The following is a 20569-nucleotide window of genomic DNA, read 5'->3' on the forward strand; positions in this document are numbered from 1 at the left end:
CGACGATATCCGTTAGCTTTGCTTTCAAGGACCCCATGTTCCAGCTACCCATGTGAATCCCGCTTATATCGACTAGCCTCCTTGCCCCTCGCACCCGTCGATGATGCGAAGACCCTTGCACACTTGATAATGCATCTGGGCGCAGATGCGGCGGCCATTGCCTATTTGAAACCATATTCGAGTTACATGACGCGCCACGAAGAGGCGACGGCCAGCCCTTGCTTGATTTATCACCTCACCCGGTTTCCGGATCGGGTCGTCGCTACTGAGGTTACGCTCCCATGTTTGTATTGTATTTGTTATCTTCATAGGGTGTTTGTATTGTATTTGTTATCTTCATAGGGATGTGTGACTAGTTTTAACATTGGTTCCTTGACCTGACCAAAAATCGACTCCTTTATCCATGGCTGCGGTACAAGCTGTGCGGGGACAACACACAGGCGGAGTAAAGATGGCGCTTTCTGTATCGATTTCAATATTTGTTTTCCAAGCAAAGCAATGACAGGTCTCCCCTCCTGTCACATCACTGGTTTCACCAAATCTCGATTATGGGGAAGGTGTTAGCCATCTCCCAAGTTGTAGGTAGCAGGAAGCAATGCGAGTTTACGTGTTGATTTGTTGAAGGTTGAGTCTTCAAGATAGTGGGACCCTAGCAAATACGGGTATATACCTATCTGCCCGAGGGCATGCTGCTAGATGCCACATCGCGAAAGTAGAGTCATCGTGAGAGTGGGACCCTAGAAAATACATGCATACACTTATCTTCCCAAAGGGCATGATGCTAGATGCTACGTCGCGATGGGCCACAACTTTCAACAGTCTGGGACGAGGCTGGACTGATGAAGTGCTCCGACTTGTCGTTCGCCGCCTAAGCCAAGGAGCCAACAACGCTAGAGAACCAAACACCATTCATATATCAACACGTATCGCCTTCCGAACAACGACCGTTCATAGTAACACTAGTAAGTTACGAGCACCAGAACCGCACCGTTCCGGGCGGACACGCTGAGTGAGCAACAACTCACACTCACCGAAAGATGTTGGGGGTGTAAAAATAGCTTTCAAACAACTCACAACAAATAGTTCCATCCCAGATTAACAATTTTAACACCACCATTAACAAGAACTTTTGATGGAGGTTCAGTGACTTCGCCATCAAGGTAACCAAAAAATTTAGTGGAAATCAAGGTCGACTCAAATTAAAGTAATTTATAGAATCTAGTTTAATCGAGATGAAATTACTAATATTATTGGATGGTAAAGAAAGATAACTTGATTTATCACCATTTTCGCGATTGTCAAAAATATCAGTAGCGGACATACAATTTGAGAAATTTGATTAGTATCTAGAGTATTCGACATTAAATTATTTTTTGAAAAGATATCAAAGATTTGAAGATTCTTGAAAGAAAGAATCAAGAAATTCAAAAAAAAATCAAGACTCATAGAAAGAAACCCACAATTGGGAGATACCACCATAAATTAGGGGATACTCAGAAAAAATAAAAATAAATATTATGAAGTAATTTGAGGAATCCCTCAACCAAAACAATTTGGTAATGACTAAATCAACCTTGATCCCCACTTAACTTTTTTCCTAGAAAAAAAGAAAGAAATCTTCAATTGCGATGATATTTTAATCTGGTCACACATTTCTTTTTTGCTCATGCATTAATTGTGAGGATGGTAATGGGTAGATCCTTAGAAATGGCCTTATTCAGCTTACATTTTTGTAATTATGGAATCCCAAAATTTGTGAACCTGTATAACATATATGTATTGTATACAACACGTGTCCAGAATGCTCAACTAATTTGTGAGTGGTGAGGTGCGTACGTGGAGAACAATTTACATCTCACAGCAGGTTCAAAACAACAGACTATCGGTATTGCATTCATAGACAAAGCAATACCGACAACTATAGTCGGTATTGCATTCATACCAAGACCAATACCGACTGCTCAATTCTAAGCTTATTTTTGACCTAAATTTAGATTTAAAACCTAAGAAATTTAATCATAACACTAATAAAATTAATGGGAATCAGGACATTGTTTCGTATTAAGTATCATTTTTATAGGTGGCATTAATGGAAGAATTTTTTTTGGAATTGTAGATTATTTAACGATGAAATAAAGGAGTTATGGAAGAAGGGAAGAAGAAAAGGAAAAAAAAGAAGATGTGCAGTAGATTTCGAGGGATACCAAATAAAAATGATTTAGTTTTTCTTTTTAGTTTTATTATGGTGAAGGATAGAGTTGACATTTCCTCTTAAAAAACATACCCCTTAGTCAAAATCCAGCCCCATATAACCGTGAGTATTCCCAATTTGTGAAAGTATCCTAATTGTGGGTTCATAAAAAGATGAACCAAAATGTTGAGGAAAAGTAAGATCAAAAGATTATTTAGAAGTATTTGAAAATAACTTTTATCGCCATTCCACGGCTCCGAGAAAACCAGGCCTCACGGAATAACTCTCAAAAATACCAATATCTGCCTCACACCCATGCTTTTCCGTTACATCAGCTACAAAATTCACTTCTCTAGAGCCACGTTCAAAGCGAACATGCTCATATTTCCTTCTTGCTGCGAACCAACGCTGCCTTAAGCGTTTAGTTTGAAGATGGTGCGGGAGCTTTCAAATAAATTCGCATTTTTGGCGTAGCATTCTGCCTTGCCGCCAATGGGGACCTGATGATCGTATAACACTAACCAGCAAGAACTGTAGTCTGTATAACCGCAAGACTATTTTGTTCCCTCCTATATGGATATGAACTCTCTCCCGTTTCTTTCTTTATCCATGCGCCAAACATCTAAACAGACGCCATGACCTTTACTGAAAGCAATGTCCTCCTCCTTCCTCACTCCAAAAGCGCTTGGCTCGTTAATCGAATCATCCGTCTTAATTCGGTCTCTTCGTCACGGTCGAGCAACTCATGCTCTGATAATCAAAACCTTAACTATCTCGTTACCTTCTTTCTTATCCAATCACCTTGTCAACATGTATTCCAAGCTTGATCATCAAAACTCAGCTCAGCTTGTCCTGTCACTAACTGCAGACCGTTCTGTTGTTACTTGGACTGCTCTAATTGCTGGTTCTGTTCAAAATGGACACTTCATTCCAGCTTTAGAATGTTTCATTAATATGCGCCGCGAATCAATACAACCTAATGACTTCACTTTCCCTTGTGCTTTTAAAGCTTCGTCCGGTATTCGAGCTTCGTCAGTTGGGAAACAACTTCATGGGCTCGCTGTGAAGGTTGGGTTGATGTCTGATGTGTTTGTAGGGTGTAGTGCTTTCGACATGTACTGTAAAACTGAAATTAGAAAAGACGCTAACACATTGTTCGATGAAATGCCCATACGGAATCTTGCTACTTGGAATGCTTATATTTCAAATTCAGTGCTTGGTGGTTATACTCACGATGCAATTAGTAAATTTGTTGAATTTCGCCGTGTGGGCGGGAGTCCAGATTCGATTACTTTTTGTGCGTTTCTTAATGCTTGTGCTGATAGTTCTGATATCTTGCTTGGGCGTCAGTTACATGGGTTTTTGATCCGAAGTGGGTCGAATAATGATGTTTCAGTTGGTAATGGTCTTATTGATTTTTACGGGAAGTGTCGGCAGGTTGAGTTTTCTGAAATTGTTTTTAGTGGAATCTATAAACCAAACAATGTTTCATACGGTTCATTAATTTCTGCCTATGTACAAAATTATGAGGAAGAAAAGGCCTGTGAGACATTTTTGAAAGCTCGAAAAGAAGGTTTTGAGCCAACGGATTTTATGGTTTCAAGTGTTTTAAGTGCTTGTGCTAGTCTTGCTGGACTTGAACTAGGGAGATCTATGCATGGTCTAGCTGTGAAGTCTTGTGTGGAAGGGAATGTGTATGTTGGAAGTGCTCTGGTAGATATGTATGGAAAATGTGGAAGTGTAGAGGATTCTGAACGAGCTTTCTTTGATATGCCAGAGAGGAATTTGATAACTTGGAATGCAATGATTGGCGGGTATTCTCACCAAGGTAATGCTGAAATGGCTCTAGCAGTGTTTGAGGAGATGACTAAAGGTGGAAATGGTGTATCGCCGAATTATGTGACATTTGTGTGCGTACTGTCAGCATGTAGTCGGGCTGGATACGTGAAGGAGGGGAAAAAGATCTTTGATATGATGCGGGAAAGGTATCAAATTGAGCCAGGGGTCGAACATTATGCCTGTGTGGTGGATTTGCTAGGGAAAGCCGGAATGGTGGAGGACGCATATGAATTCATAAAATCAATGCCGATTCGTCCAAATGTCTCAGTTTGGGGAGCTCTGTTGGGGGCATGTAGAGTTCACCGACAGCCATCTTTGGGGAAATTAGTAGCTGAGAACTTGTTTCAACTCGATCCCTTAGACTCGGGCAACCATGTCGTGCTCTCAAATACATTTGCAGCGGCTGGCAGGTAAACTCCAAAACTCATAAATTCAACAGGAGGACTCCGAGCCTACTATGATTTAAACCCTTGGTTAGAATTGATTTTTAAAAATATGCTTACAAGAGCTGCCCAACCCTTAATGTGAAATGAACATAAACCGTGTCAGAAACTGAAAATAGGTGACCTTTTCTCTGAATTGCACATTTGCAGCAAGTGGTTTTTCCCTGTAAGAATGACTGCCTGACTCTTTTTTCAACGCCTGTGTGTGACGATAACCCTAGAGCTGTAGTCCATAGCCGATCCTAAACTCAATTTGGTATGCCTACGAGTTGACTTGCGAACTTTAATATCCTTACCGCGGGATTAACTATAGTTCTGTTTTTCTTCATCATAACTTCGCTTGAACAAATTAGTTTTTCTTGTGAAAAAAAACGTGTGTAGCTTTTTCCAATTGTCTGATTATTTCGAAGCATATGATTTAGGTGGGACGAAGCTACATATGTGAGGAAGGAAATGAAGAATGTAGGAATTAAGAAAGGCCCTGGTTGCAGTTGGATTCAAGTGAAAAAATCTGTACATGTTTTCCAAGCAAAAGATACCTCCCATGAAAGAAACTCCGAAATCCAGATAGTGTTATCCAAACTAAGACGCGACATGAAATCAGCTGGATTCATCCCAGACACCAATTTCGCTCTTTATGATTTGGAAGAGGAAGAAAAAGAATGTGAAGTTTGGTACCATAGCGAAAAACTCGCATTAGCGTTCGGGCTCATTTCTACATCTCCTGGAATACCTATAAGAATCAATAAGAACCTTAGAGTCTGTGGAGATTGTCATAGTGCAATTAAGTTTATATCAGGTATAGTTGGTAGAGAAATTATTGTTAGAGATAATAGCCGGTTTCATCGGTTTAAAGATAACCTATGCTCTTGTAACGATTATTGGTAATCATTCTTTTTCAGATATCTAAACTTTTCCCTCCAGATTAACAGAAGCATTTTTCATGCTGTGGCTGTTATATAATTTTCTAACCGATAATTGACCAACAGTTTACTGTATGAATCATGCTTCCCAGTTTAGTAATTTTTAACCACAGGATGAAAAACTTGCGTGAAAAGGAGCCGTTTGATTCAGTGGACATAAATGTGATTTTGAAATTAGTTTGGCCGGTAACCACTATATAATGTTGTTTGTATTCGGCTGAAGATCAGTACAAGCAGAGAGACTGAAAACCTAACAAAAATGGCAGCAGCAGGAGTTTATCTTCATCACATAGCAAGAGAAACCCCAGATGTAGAACGTCTTACTAAATTCTATCAAGAGGTAACCTTTTCTTCATTAATAAGATAAATATTTTTATAAAGTTTATTGAAATTGAAAAATGATGTTATTTTAATTGCAGATATTTGGGTTTGAAAGGATTGAAACCCCTGATTTCGGACCAATGAAAGTGGTCTGGTTGAAGATTTCTCCTGTTTCTTCACTTCATCTCATTGAGAAAAACCCAGAAGCTAAGCTTCCAGAAAGTCCATGGAGTGCTACTGGAGGTGTTACTGATCCAAAATATCTTCCAAGAGGACATCATCTTTGTTTTGCTGTTTCAAATTATGATACTGTCCTTCAAACCCTAAAGGTAACTCCTATCTGTGTCTTTGGTCGATTGTCCTTAGTTAACTAGAAAAGGCCTGAAGGGAACCCTTAAAGCTAAAATATCTAAGGGACATTTTGACTCTGGGTCCCGTAAAATGGTATACCTTTGCATTTGGAGCCTAACTTTGTCCAGCTTTGAGTTTGGGTCCCGGTCAAAGATTGACTATTCTTAACCATCCAACAATCAGTTAAATATGAGATATTTTAACAAAAATAAAACGTTTTCGTTAGTCATTTCACTGTCTTGGATAACTTGGTAGAGTTAGTAAATAAATAAAAAGTAATATTTTCGTTAAAATAACCCATATTTAACTGATTGTTGGATGGTCAAGAATAGTCAACCTTTGACCGGGACCCAAACTCAAAGCTGGACAAAGTTAGGCTCCAAATGCAAAGGTATACCATTTTATGGGACCCAAAATCAAAATATCCCAATATCTAAAGACCAAATCAAATAACAAATCCCTACACAAAATTAATTGTATGACACATTTCAAAGTTTAACACTTTACTCCATAGTAGAATATTAGGAGAGGAGAGTGTTTGAAGTTTCAATATTTGTCATTCTTTTAGCAGATTTAGTCTATGTTCTGAAAATGAGAATTGGTGGAGGTTTTTGATTGTTGTCGATAATTAGAAGTTCCTCTCTAACTTTTCTGGAAAGTTTTGCTAAACTATGGTATGATATTTACAGGACAAAGGTATTGAGACGTTTGAGAAGACGCAGCCTGATGGAAAGACTAAGCAAGTCTTTTTCTTCGACCCAGACGGTAAGCATGTCCTTTGTTTTGCGTGGTATTAAAAAAGAATCAGATTTTAGGGAGGGTTGTCTGGAAAAAACCATCACAACTAAGGTGGCACAAGGCTGAAGTTACTTAGTATAGAATCTATAGCAATAGCATGTCTTAGAAGGGACATTTATAGGAAAGCTAATACACGGGTGATTTGAATAACATTTTCTATGACTATAATCGTTTCCATTGCAATGCTCTTCTTTCCATTCCACTTTGTCTTCTTCTTTTAGGTCAATTGTCAAAAGTTGAACTTTAATTTAATCGTCAGAGTCAGTAAGTTTGAACCCACTTCAACCTTTCTCATCTGTGTTGCTGCAAGTATTTCGGTGAAAATGCTGTTTTTAACTCTCTTCATCTCCTTATGGTATGCATCAGTTTGTACACTCTAGTAATCTTTATTCTCAACTTCACGATTCATGTGGTGCATACTACTTGTGCTGGGTTTGCTGTTGTTCATAGTTGGGAGTACGTTCATCTTGCATCTTTATGGCTCTTCAATCTTTGTGGGAATAAGCTATTACAAACATTGATAACGGGAATAAATTGATGCTCTAAGGGTCAATGCTGATAACAGCCACCTAGTAATTTATGTCGTTCATCTATCTAAAAATCCAGATTCACACAATATGCTGTTTCTGTAAAGTTGATAATACCAATGAAGATAGTTTGCTTGCACAGGCTAATGTTGTTTTGTGTTACAAGTGCCTTTAAACATTTTTCTGTCAAGGCATGTTAACTAGTTAATGTTCATAGTTGTACTATATCGTGTAAACTTTCAGATACTGCAAAGTTTTTAACGTATTAAAATGTGCAGGCAATGGTTTAGAGTTTGGAGATTGGGAAGCTCCAAAACTCTGAAAGTTTGGTTAGTGCCATCAGTGAGGAAACATTACGTCGTGTCAACATCGAGTAAAACGTGCATCACCATCAACTTTGTAATGCAGTTCTAACAATTGATAAGAAGACATGTTTCTCTGTTTCTCTCATTGGTCACATGTTGGAACAATGGAACCGCTGCTACCAATACTATCAACACCATGGCTAGCTATATCTACTGAAGCTGTAATATTAATAAGGAATGTAAATTAGTTCTATGTAGTATGAATAACAAGCTGGTGAATAAATAGTGTGTTTTTTTTATCTGTCGGAAGTAGTAGTATCTTACAGTTGCTTGAACTCTAGACATTCCCGTGAGATTTATTGGTGAAAAGCTTACAAGTCCTCCTTTATATTCATGTTCTAACTTAATGCTGATCTGTAGGTAACGCTAGGGCTGCATGTTTGACAAATACTGTCCTCAATATGGGCACGGTGAGTACTTGTTAAAATTTGAAAATTTGATGTGTCAAAACAAAGAAGAAAAAAAAAGTTACAAATCTGCCAAGATAACAAGAAGACAGCATGAGCTTTCTTGCTTATTGTGTGATCAGGGTGTTGAGGATGAAGACCACTTGTTTGCTTCTAGCCCTTTTTCTAATTCTATCTGAAAGGGCCTTTTGCTTAAGATGGGTTATGGGAGAGATTGCTTTGACACTTGGGATGTTGAGCTAAAATGGTGTCAGGATGAATTCAAAGGAGATGGGGCTGTGGCTACAATTAGAAAGCTCTATAGCTATGTATATCACATATGGAAAGAAAGAAATAGAAGGGTTTTCTCTTCTCAGAGCTTGAGTGTTGATGGGGTTAGCCACATTATTGTTACTGATGTCAGGTTGAGATGTATAGCTTCAAAGCTCTCTGAACCGGATAAACCTCATACTAGAAGACAGTTGGATGCTTGGGGTATTGACTATGTTTATAAAGATAAAAAGGTGGTGGCTTGCTCTTGGCTTTTTCCTAGTGAGAATGAAGTTATGGTAAATATTGATGGGGCAATTAAAGATGCCTATGCTGGCAGTGGTGCTATTATAAGTGATCATATGGGTACTCCTCTTGCAGCTGCTTGTGGCGGTGTTGTGCCTACTACTGTTGTGGCTCATGAATGCAGAGAGTTGAGTTAGGTTTGAAATTGGCAAATTTTAAGCGCTACAGAAGAATTCATATTAGTACTGGTTCCATCATTGTTTTTCATCTTCTTTCTGATAAGAATGTTGTTCCTGATTGGAGTGTAAGGCACATACGGAGAAGGATTGTTCTCTTGAGGAAGCTGTTTAAAACAGTTAGGTGCTCTCATGTGTATAAAGAGACAAATAGGGAAGCTGACTATCTTGCTGATATTCATCCTACTGGATGTTTTGTTGAAGTAGATCTGGGTAGTTTTGACAGTAGGCTGCGGAAAATTACTGAGGAGGATGGTAGCCGTAAGGTCTACTGTAGATAGTAGTTTCTTTTTTGGGTTTTGTTGTTTTTTCCATTTTGTTTAGTTTGTAAGGTTATGGTTTCCCCTTAAACCCAGCTGTGTCAAAAAAGAAAAAAGAAAAAAACATGAGCTTTCTTGTGAAAAAAAAAAGGTTTCAGATTTACAACCTAATACCTTACAAGTTGCGAGAGCGGCATGAAGACGAGTTTGGGAGGCTATAATTTGAATGTTTCAGTGGAATTTGAAATGGTAGAGAACTATGCTCCTTCAAAATTGAAATGGCAGAGAATTAGTACATGTTAGCTAAGCTTGTTTTTACGCTCCTTCAAAATTGCACATTGTATAGTATATGGCACACTAGGGAATGACGTGTGTACCGTAATCTCTTATCATTTCCTCATGTCCTATTCGAAAGTCCATCCAATCCATTTTTAAATTCCATATAAATTCAAGTTCCATAATAATTTTTGAAAAAGGACCTTCTAGCACTTGAAGCAAGTCAACAGGACCAAACTAACACATATATTTTAATATTAGAACTATTTGATTGTTTTTACATTTTATTTTCGTTTTGAGGACTAATTATTCAACCTTGATCGTTGGTTCGTGACTTGCTATTCTCAATTCAAGAACATCGACTATCCAACGCGGTATTCCTTTGAATCCATATTCATTCTGAGGGATTTAGGGCATCCAGGTTCGTTTGAATTTACAAGATTATAGGAAGAAAACTTATTTCCATCAGGAGTATCTCTTATTAAAGAAGAAGAAAATCAGATTAAATTGTCGGAATTGATTTTGGATTATACCATCAATATTCCTGTAGTGGCATAAAACCACACACCGCATCCAACGAAGTAGAAATGATTCAACACAAAGTGAAGATACACAACAAATGTAGACACAAGGATAGACGTGGTTCGGTATGATTACCTACGTCCACGGGGTGAAAGGATGAATGTTATTATTGCTCTTCTTTGATTACAAGTTGTTCTCTCCCTCTCAAGTGGTGAAGCTCTCACAACTCAAGTATGATGACTTGTTCCTCTCTCCTCTCTTAACCCCCCTCTCTCTCTCGACCTGCCCTTATATTTATAGGCCAAGGTCGACATACAACAGAATTACAATGTTGGTCACATTACATCAATTTAGTTGTTCCCTATCGGACCTTCACTGCTCGCCCGACTTTCTGGTTTGACCGATAGTTCTTCACCCGAGGCCGAGTCTTAATCGTCTGGTTAACACGATGTCGCCCTTCTTTCTTCTCGTTCCTTTATTTGACCATCTTCCTTCGTCTGACCGAGTGCTTTATGATTGTTCGCCCGACCTGTCAGAGGATAAGGGTCACGTCACATCCGACAACTATTGGGCCATCACGTCCGACCCACGTGATGCCTCGCTCTTTGCGCCGTTTGGTTCTATCTTGTGCTTCGCCGCTCTTTGTTCTTTGGTGTATCACAACTTAGGATCTTGCCACCTAGCCTTATGGATTATCTACACCTACATTTATGCCCCTTCTTTCGCTCGTGTGCTTGACACGAGGGAAAGAAAATCGCTCCACCTTCCCACGTCCTCGAGCATGCCAAGAATTCCGCCATGCAGTCTCCCACTAACTCTCCCTTTATGACTTGTAACGGTTGCTGTCGGTTGAGGCGCTGCACCCTTTAAATACCCACCTTCATGTTCTCTTTCCTTTGCTCGCCATTTTTCAGAGAAACCAAGTGTTGTTCTTCTTTTTTCTTTTCCTCCCACTTTACCGACGCCATTAATTCTGGTGACTCTCTTATCTTCTCCGTCTTCGGATTTGCTGTTTTTGTTGGTGAGGTTTGCGACAGTCGTGGTTAGTTCTTCCTTCTGCTTCTCTCTTCACCAACGTTCGTATCTCTCTGTTCGCTTTCTACCATGGCTACTTCTTCTCCGTCAATGACTGAAAAAAGGTGTGTGAGTGATACCTTCTCCGAGGGTGATGTTGTTTCTCTTGATTCCCTGTTTTGGCTTGAGAGTCCTTCCCATCACGATTATCGCGCTATAAATTCCATTTTCCATGATGATTCTCCTTTTTTTTCATGTAGGTCTGATAAGAGGGCCTCTAAAGATTTGTCTGATGATGAGTTCATTGAACAGTTGAAGGAAGAATTTGGTCTTCAAAATTACGAGGTGACCCTATGTCGGGCCAAACGGGTGTGTTGAGGAAGTCCGATATCGATAGGTGTGAGCAGTCATCCGAGGCAGTCATCGTTACTCGTGGGCAATTAGAACTCGGTCTTCGCTTTCCTTTGTACAACCCTGCTAGCCCTTTCTTCTATGAGGTGTTATCGCAGCTGCGTCCGGCTCGGGCCTTGACCCAGTGGAATAACAACACTTTTCGCCTGATGAATGGGTGGAGAGACCGAGGCGAGGGTCATGGATCTACGTCCGATTGGTCGACCTATAGGCCTGAAGATGCTCCCAATTATACTTCTGCCAATTTCATTGCGAACTATCGGAGCGGGACATCTACCAACGACGACCTTGCTGGTTTTGCTGCCAGCCCTCATCGTCTAAAGTCTATGCCTGAGGGTGTTGAACGATTGATACTGGATGTTGATCCTCTTGGGAGAGGATCCAACAAGCGTGCTCGCCACACCAATGACCCATACTGGGACCGGGTTCCACTACTTGTTCGCGACCAAATTTCGTATGGTAGATTCCCTCCTCCTCAGTTTCCTGCGGAGCCTTATTCATTCTGGGTGATTAACGATGACATGGTATGTTGTTTTATTTCCATTTTCTTTGATTCCTGTTGTATCGGCTTAGTGTATTGATTACTTTCTTGTCGTAGGTTAAGCCTCAGAGGAGTCTACTAAATCAGCTTCTATTTCCAAGAAGAGGAGCGCTGGCACAAGGGTCGAGGAAGACCAGGGGAAGGTAGCAAACATATAACTTTTATTCTAAGTACATGTACTTTCCCCGATTTTTTGCCTTCACGTGTTCTGACGCTGAACCTTGTGCAGAAATTTCCTAGGCGCGAGGATGAAGATGTTGGAGGGTCAGATACTGTTGGTGGTGAAGGTTTGGTTCCAATACGTAATCCTCCTCGAGGAAAGGTGGCGGCGAAGGGAGTGGTGCTAAAAAGCTCGGACGTTGTGATCGATATCCCCGATCAAGATGATGAGGACGATATATCCGGGGACGACCAGCTGATTGGTGAGGATGTTGGTGGTCAGAATGAAGGGGAGGTTCCTGTGGAAACTGCTATTGTGACTCCTATCGTGCAGCCTGGAGCTCAGGGGCCGACCCAAACATCGCTCCAAAAGCTTCCCCAGAAGGATGTTGGGTCTCCCTCGGGTGTTCAGGCATCCTTTACCATATCGGGCCCTATGTGTGATTCTCTTGGCGCATTACACTCGGAGGAGTTCGGCTCCTATATTGATGAGAAGATGATTGCTGTCGTGCCCCTGTATCATGACATTGCGCCGGTCTTTGATAATCTGGTAAGTGGTTTGTTTGAACTCTTCCTTTTGATGTTATCGGGCCTTACTAATCTCGTCTTGGGATGGAATTTGTAGGCGTTGAATCGGTTGAGGTTGGAGGCTGCACTCCGCCGACAAGAGATTAGAAAGTTGGAGGTTGCTCTTCAGCAGGAGAAGGAACGATCTCGTGATATGGAGATCAAACTCGCCGATGCGCAAGGTATATTGTTTACATAGTTATGTTGATTGATTTCTTCGTACCAATGTCCTGAGTCAATTATTGTTCTTCTAGCCGAAATATCTAGTATAGATCTAGACGCTTCTTCGGAGTATAGGCTTATGAAGAGAAAATGGGATATCGAGAAAGATCTTGTGGAGAATCTTCGACAACGAATTTCCAATAAGGATGGGAAGATAGATCGACAGGAAGCCGAGATCCAACAACTTCAATAGGAATTGGACAGATATCGCCTGTTTGAGTATGTCCTCAAGGAGATAGATAACTTACGGGCTCGCTTGGGCATGTTTCAAAGACTTGCTGGTGATAAAACGTTACTAGCCGATAATCTGGAGAGTCAAAATGGTTCCCTTAAGCTTCAAAATCGAGATCTTCATGAAGATCGGCGACGAATTTTGAGGGAAAAAGTTGTGGCCGAACAGTCCAACCGAGATCTTCTTGAAAGGACCAAGGGTTTCGATAAGCTGTCCAGTGACCTAGAGTGGACCCAAGCCCAGTTATCGATGCTACAATTGTCCTATAATCGTCAGAGGGCCGAGTGGAGCGATCACAAGAAATATTTCCCTTCGAATGAATTCAATGAACAATACTATAATGAGTTAACTTTGAAGCTTTCTAAGGCCGAGGATGAGTTGTCCAAGTCCGTGGAGTCGTTAGAATCTGTGTTGTAAACCCTGTCAGGTCTTTGGAGTGCATGCTGGGGTGGCCTTAAGACCGATTTAGTTTGTTGTTTTTACTCCGTGTTCTATTATATTCCGTGTTTAACATGCTTATAATGTTTTGTTGCAGCCGAGCAGGGTCGTGCTAAGGATCTAGAGAAAGATGTGCACAACCTCGGGCAAGAGGTGGAGCAGTGGAAGAAGGCTGAAGGCGAGACGAAGGTTAATCCCCAAGCCGCCGAGTCGAGGTCCGAGCAGCTTTCTCAACAGATTGTGGACGAGAGAAACACTCATCATAGCGAGCTTGCTGAGGCGATCAAGGCTGGTGTAAACGAGTACATCGTGCAAAAGCGCCGCTAGGTTGCTCAGATGAAGGGAGTGGCCGGTGCTGTTCCACCCAGGAGTTGATCACGCTTTTGTAGTGTTGCGCCACTAATTTGCCCTTTGTTGCGGGTTGTAATTCGTTTGAACACTTGACCCATGCTTCTTTGAACAACTTCTTTGAATGGGGTGCTGCGTCGCCAAGCTTGGTTTTCTTTTTTCTTTTCCTTAATTTCCGCCTTTATCATTGTGTTGACGCTGTTCAATTTTATGGTTGCTATCTTGTTGTTTGTGCTCCGTATCTGCATTTGATGTCACATGCATTAGTATTAGTACCTTTTCTGTGGAACACACTCAACAAGGAGGGTTATCGGGCCTGATGCCATGTCCCAGCCGAGGTATCTCATCACTATCTTTTAGATTCAGTGGAAGGGTTTTAGTCGTCCTAGTTCTAGGCCCGATAATCCCGAGTGGTTATCGACCAACTCGGGCAAGTGGTCACGGCCACCTGCGATGGGGGTAACCTTTCAGATGTAAGTAGGTTACCTAGCTGAGAAGAAATCGTATCTTAACAAACTTTGGTATCTAGATTCCAACCACCAGTACCCTTAGGCTACCTCGGAATTTGCACACTTTCACTGCCCCGAGTATCGAATAGCCAGTCGACTATAAGTCACCTCGGCACTTCCACATTGGCTTTGCCCCGAGTACGAATGACCATTCGAGTGTAAGTCACCTCGGAACTTCCTTACTGGCTTTGCCCCAAGTACGAATGACCATTCGAGTGTAAGTCACCTCGGCACTTCCTCACTGGCTTTGCCCCGAGTACGAATGACCATTGGTCGCTCATGTCATATTTCCTACCCCTCGCGGTTTTAAAGAAATGAATGACAAGTATGTTTACCTGTTTCCCTCGAACCCCTCATGGGTAATAGAGTTTCAGATGTTGAGCGTTCCACGGTTTTAACTCGGGTTTGCCGTCTGGTTTGAGTAATCGATAAGCTCCCTCGCCAGCTTTAGACACGATTGTGTATGGTCCTCCCCACCTTGCCGCTAGTTTAACGCCCTTTTTGTCACGTTCCCAATCGGCTAGATATTTCAACACTAATTGCCCCGGTTGAAACTCTCTTGGTCGAACTCGTTTGTTGTATTCTCGTTGTATTCTCTTTTGGTAATTCTCCATTTTTTTCAACGCCATCTCTCTTGTTTCCTCCAAGTCATCGAGCTTGGCCAATATTAGATCTGCCGATGTGTTTCGCTCCCAGGATTCAGTTCTTGTGGTGGGTATCATTGCTTCAGTTGGTAGTATCGCTTCAGTTCCATAGGTCAGCATGAAAGGTGATGGCCCTGTTGCTTCCCTTCGAGTGGTTCGATAGGCCCATAAAACATTGTAGAGTTCTTCGCACCAATTACCTGATAGACGCATTTATGTGTCTATTTTGTTCTCAATGTTCTGTATTGTTAGACTCGATTAAATACTTATTGTGTTATTTTATGTTTTTGTAGATGTTTTTGGAAAAATAAGCTCTTGCGGCGAAATTGGCTCGAAAAGTGGTGTTTTACACCCCAGGATAGAGACTAAAAACACCCCAGAAATGCGCCGGAGGAACCCAGAAAAAATGCTGGAAACACCCCAGAAAAATTACTTTAAGTCACCCCAAAGGACATGTGTTATTCGGACTCCAGCAACGGATAAGGGACGACCACTGGATAAGGGGTGACCTTCTTCACAAATTCAAAAAAATATTTTGGCGGGAAAATATTTCTTTTCACAGGCAGATTTTTCGATCGGATTTTGGAGGAGTTTTTGTGCGATTCAATCGCTGAAACTTCATGGGTAGTTGTGATATGTCCTAAAAAAGCTAGTATGGGTGTTTATTTCGATCAAATTTGTCTGAATAACTTGGTTTAATTCAAACAGGGAGTTGGAGGAAAAGCATGAGCTTACACGAGTTGTGGTGAATCTAAACGTGTAATGCACGTGTTTGGAAGCCTTAATCAACACTTTGGAACGTGCAGAAGATTTATAAGGAATTTAATCCAGCTGCAGATGCGTAAAAATCAAAATCATTGATAAAAAAAGAAAGAAAATATCCCGAGTAAATGAAGATTATTTGGAGTTAATGGAGGAGATTCAATGTCACAATCACGTATAAATATGTTCACAAGGTATCATAGAAGGGGTGTCGAGAGTCTGGGGGTCTGAGGAGAGCCAGAGAAGAAGAAATTCGAGTTTTCCCAAACTCGGTTTCTGCTGTTGCTGTTGCTGCTGCTGCTGCACTAAGAACACGAAGAATATAAGACCCACAATGAGCAGTCTTATTTTGCTACAGTTTCAGCGACTGTCACAGTCTTATTTGTTACAGTGACAGTCTTATTTGTTACTGTCGCGGGACAGTCTTATTTTCCGAGGGTCGTAGTTCTCTGGTTTGTAACAAATATAATTGTTACAAACCCGGTTTTGAATTATTTCTCCTTTTTCATCATTTGTAAACACCCTTTGAGCAATAATAATGATTTTTGAGCGTGTTTCCAACATGATGAGCGGCTAATTCTCCCACAACCAAGGCAATGAGGAAGTTATTTACGCATGAATAATTGATAACTATTTTATTTTCTCTAATATTTAATTATAATTCACTCAATCACTGCTTTTGCAGAGTTTTAAATTGTTTGCGTAATTTTCCTAATCAGTTGTGATTCAATTAGATAGGTTATGCTTTGTTTAGATAATCTATGCTTAAGGGATACAATTGATGTTTGAGAATTTGCTTGATTATTAGTGAGTTAAGATATAAAGGACTTAAAAGATAATTAGAGTTTTGGATTATTTACCATCATTAATTCATGTGTAACAGTGGAATCAATGTCTTGATTGTTTTCTCATACCTCTCGCCCACTTTGTTAATATTTTTGTATATAATTTTATTAAATCTTTAAATTTAATCTTCACAAGTCCGAGAGTTTGAACCTCATTACTACAACATCATTAAAAATATTAATCATTACCGTATTCTCCATCTAATTTTTTCTTCATATTTTTGGCGATAGTTTTGTTTGTGATCTTGGCCTGCCCATTACTTTGAGGGTATATGGGGGTAGTCTTGCTTTTTCTAATGTTGTAGGTGTTAAATAGTAGGTCGATGTTTTCTCCCTGGAGCTGTTTTCCATTATCCGAGACGACGGCCGCCGGTACTCCGAAACGACGGCCGCCGGTACTCCGAAACGACATATGATGTTCTCCCAAATGAACCTGAAGACGTCCTTGTCATGGATATGTCTCAGTGGTGCCGCCTCCACCCATTTAGTGAAGTAATCCGTCGCTACTATTAAGTATTTTCTCTGCCCCGATCCCACATGTAATGGTCCCACGATATCGATCCCCTACTTTGCGAAGGGCCAGGGGATTACTACCGAGTTTAGAGTTACTGAAGGTGCATGTATCTTCTTACCAAACCGCTGGCATTCTTCGCAAGCTTGCGCCATTTGTTTTGTATCATCGTTCATATACGTCCAGAAGTATCCCATCGTTTTCGCTCTCGCTGACAGACTTCGTCCCGAGCTGTGATTTCCGGCTGCTCCATAGTGTAGTTTATTCAAGATTGTCTAGCCTTCTTCCTTACTTAAGAATCTTAAGAGTGGTCCCAGTTATTTCTTGTATAGGATTCCGTCTCTTAGCTCGTAAGCGGCCGATTTGCTTTTCATTTTGTTCATCTCGGATCGCCCCTTGGGTAACTCGCCTGTCTCCAAGTACGAATAAATCGGCTTTCTCCAATCTCCGTCCGGATATCTGTCGGCCGTGTTGATAGCCATGTCGACGTGCACCTCGGGTGTCTCTGGTATAGATGGGGCGAGGAGTCTCATGACACGAATACCCTCCACACTTGGGTCTGTGAGATGGGATGCAATATATGCCAATGCGTCCGAGTGTCGATTATCTTTTCTGCATATGTGGCGAAATTTGATGCTGGGGATCTGGTCAATATAGAATTGGGCGAGCTCCCAGTACTTCTGCAAAATCGGGTCGTGGATGGAATATTTTCCTGTGATTTGTCGGATCACCAACTGCGAGTCGCTAGTTAGTCTTACATCTTGTAGGACCATCTCGACGATTAATCTCAGGGCGTCAATCGCAGCTTCGTACTCGGTGATGTTGTTTGTCGTCTTAAATTCCAATCTAAACGAATGGACCATTTTTCGTCCCTTTGGTGTGGTAAGGACTATCCCAAGTCCCGATCCATCTTTGTTCGATGCTCCATCGACGAATACTTCCCAACGTGATGGGCTACTTGCTTCGAGTAAGTCGGCCGGGTCTTATCGATCTTATTTCATTCCGGGTATGTCCTCGACCTCATCTTCGTCGCTTAGTGGAAAATCTGCCAAGAAATATGCCACTACTTGTGCCTTCACTATTGTCCTCATTTCGTAGAAAACATTGAACTGTTTAATTTGCGCCCCCATTTGGAGATCCTTCCAGATCGGCCTGCATTGTCCTGTACCGCCTCAATAGGTGATTTTTTGAGCACACGGATCCGATGGGCTTGGAAATACGTCCTTAGCTTCAGGGTGGCGAAAGCTAGCGCTAGAATCATCTGTTACATCCTTGTATAATTTTTCTCATCCGGACTTAATGTTTTGCTGATGAAGTAAACATGCTTTTCCTCGCTCCATTCATTTCGAACTAAGACTGCACTGATAGCATATGAAGTTTCTCCGATGTATAATGTGAGGACCTCCGATGGCTCGGGTCTTTGTAATACTGGAAGACTTGCAAGATGTAGTTTAATATTCTGAAACGCCTCCTCACAGGCGTCCGTCCATTTGAATTTCTCTACCTTTTTAAGAGTGCTAAAGAAATCCTTGCATTTGTCGGACGACCGAGATATGAATCGCCCCGATGCTGCTATACTTCCGTTCAGCTTTTGTACGTCTTTTATTGTGGCTGGTGACGGCATCTCGATGATGGCTCTGACTTTCTCGGGATCTGCTTCTATCCACTTTGGAGTGATGATATATCCCAAAAATTTGCCCGATGTGACCCAAAAATCGCATTTGGTCGGGTTAACTTTCATTTTATATTCTCTCATCGTTCGAAAAATTTCCCGCAGGTCTCAGATGTGATTCTTGGCTAGGCGACTTTTTACTAGCATATCGTCGACATAGACCTCAATGGTGTTGTGGATCTGGTCTTCAAACATGTCGCCCACCAACCTCTGATATGTGGCACCTGCATTCTTCAGCCCAAAAAGCATCTTGGTGTAGCAGTATAGTCCCCTTGGTGTGAAGAAGGAGGTGTGTTCTAGATCCTAGGGAGCCAGCGGGATCTGGTTATACCCCGCGTATCCGTCCGTCAATGTTAGTGCCTCGTACCCCACTATAGATTCCACCAGTTGATCGATACTTGGGAGAGGGAAACTGTCCTTCGGACAAGCTTTGTTCAGGTCGCTGAAGTCGATGCAGATTCTGACTCCTCCGTTTCTCTTTGGTACCACGACCATGTTAGATATCCACTGTGGGTAGTGCGATTTCCTAATTATTCCCGATTCCTGTAACTTCTTTAGCTCCTTCTCGACGGCCGTCTGTAATTCTGGCGCGACTCGCCTCATCTTTTGTCGATTTGAAGCTTGGGTCGATCTTAATGGTGACAGCATACCTCCGGATCTATACCCTCCATATCGTGCATCCCATGCGAACGCGTCCATGTTTCCTTTAGCACCGCCACAGATGGTTTGTTGTTCGTTGATAGTAACGACCGATCCTCACTATCCTTGGTTCTTCTATAGTTCCCAAATTAATCTCCCGAGTAGGTTACGGCCGAGAAGTTTGGTTTTGATTCCTTCATCGTGTCGTCTCCTTTAATTGCTATGAAGTTCACTTCCTTGTGTTTCGTACCATGACCGCCTGCGAAATAACTTTTTCCAGTTCCTCTGCGCTTTGGCTTCTTTAGCCTTGTTCTTCTCTCTCCTTTGTCGTGCTCGCCGCTCCTCATTTATTGGGCATCGACCTGCATGCACTGTCGGCTGCCTGTGATCTCCTACGACTCAGCTATCCCCTTGTACGTTGGGAATCGTAGCCTCTGATGATAACCGATGCCACTCCTTTGATTCCCATCCATGGTCTCCGATAATAGCTTCATAGGGCGAGGCGACATCGACCACACAGAATGTAGTTAACGTATCTAGGTAACCACCTCCGTATGATACCCTTAGGGTTACTTCGCCCTTTGGGATGGTCACGGTCCCATTAAAACCGTAGATACGATATGTAGATGGGACGAGTATATCATCTGACAACTCCATCCTCTTGAACGTGTCGTAGAAGTGTACTTCGACTGAGCTCCCACTATCCACTAGTATCCTTCTTACCCCCCATTCCTCAATCAACAAGGTGATAACCAAGGGATCACTGTGAGCTTGGCCGTTCATCGGGACATCCTGAGCCGAGAAAAAGATGGGTCGCAGCATCCAGGATTCCATTGGAAAAGCTTTTGCTACACTGAAAATTTCCTTCCCATTATGATCCCTCTTGTGGATTCTAGACATGATTCCAGGATTCAGATTGTACGCTTGAGTGGCCGAATGCAAAATCGTGTTGACAAACTGCATGGATGTGTCGATCCTGACCTGGTGGACGGGTGCATCAGGCGCTGCGGTCATCTGGGCCGGGTGTCGGACGAACTGTCTCAGGTAACCGTCTCGAATAAGATGTTGCACGATGTCTTTTACTTCTCGGCAGTTATTTGT

The 20569-nt window shown here is 41.7% G+C and overlaps 3 protein-coding genes across 3 annotated transcripts; all 3 read left to right on the top strand.

Moving 5' to 3' along the window:
• The first annotated feature begins 2613 nt into the window (after positions 1–2613).
• On the top strand, positions 2614–5481 carry LOC113319134 (pentatricopeptide repeat-containing protein At4g14850-like). Its single transcript, XM_026567410.1, has 2 exons — positions 2614–4440; positions 4896–5481. Exons 1-2 carry the CDS (start codon positions 2846–2848, stop codon positions 5359–5361), a joined length of 2061 nt encoding a protein of 686 aa, XP_026423195.1. The 5' UTR covers positions 2614–2845; the 3' UTR covers positions 5362–5481.
• Positions 5482–5624: 143 nt separating this feature from the next.
• LOC113317050 (lactoylglutathione lyase-like) lies at positions 5625–8067 on the top strand. Its single transcript, XM_026565195.1, has 4 exons — positions 5625–5736; positions 5816–6046; positions 6758–6833; positions 7672–8067. Exons 1-4 carry the CDS (start codon positions 5656–5658, stop codon positions 7713–7715), a joined length of 432 nt encoding a protein of 143 aa, XP_026420980.1. The 5' UTR covers positions 5625–5655; the 3' UTR covers positions 7716–8067.
• Positions 8068–8075: 8 nt separating this feature from the next.
• Positions 8076–9257, top strand: LOC113317049. The gene is made up of 2 exons (XM_026565194.1): positions 8076–8168; positions 8288–9257. The coding sequence occupies exon 2, from the start codon at positions 8363–8365 to the stop codon at positions 8855–8857; it is 495 nt and encodes a 164-aa protein (XP_026420979.1). The 5' UTR covers positions 8076–8168; positions 8288–8362; the 3' UTR covers positions 8858–9257.
• Positions 9258–20569: the final 11312 nt, after the last annotated feature.

The sequence above is a fragment of the Papaver somniferum genome, chromosome 10 (genome assembly GCF_003573695.1).
Source record: "Papaver somniferum cultivar HN1 chromosome 10, ASM357369v1, whole genome shotgun sequence".
Lineage (NCBI taxonomy): Eukaryota > Viridiplantae > Streptophyta > Magnoliopsida > Ranunculales > Papaveraceae > Papaver > Papaver somniferum.

What these genes read in the sequence shown, in the direction of transcription:
- LOC113319134 (XM_026567410.1), top strand. Translation starts at nt 2,846, where the DNA reads ATGTCCTCCTCCTTCCTCACTCCAAAAGCGCTTGGCTCGTTAATCGAA. An exon ending in ACATTTGCAGCGGCTGGCAG is followed by an intron (nt 4,441 to 4,895) that starts GTAAACTCCAAA and finishes CATATGATTTAG; the next exon opens with GTGGGACGAAGCTACATATG.
- LOC113317050 (XM_026565195.1), top strand. Translation starts at nt 5,656, where the DNA reads ATGGCAGCAGCAGGAGTTTATCTTCATCACATAGCAAGAGAAACCCCA. An exon ending in TTACTAAATTCTATCAAGAG is followed by an intron (nt 5,737 to 5,815) that starts GTAACCTTTTCT and finishes TTTTAATTGCAG; the next exon opens with ATATTTGGGTTTGAAAGGAT. An exon ending in CTTTTTCTTCGACCCAGACG is followed by an intron (nt 6,834 to 7,671) that starts GTAAGCATGTCC and finishes TAAAATGTGCAG; the next exon opens with GCAATGGTTTAGAGTTTGGA.
- LOC113317049 (XM_026565194.1), top strand. Translation starts at nt 8,363, where the DNA reads ATGGGTTATGGGAGAGATTGCTTTGACACTTGGGATGTTGAGCTAAAA.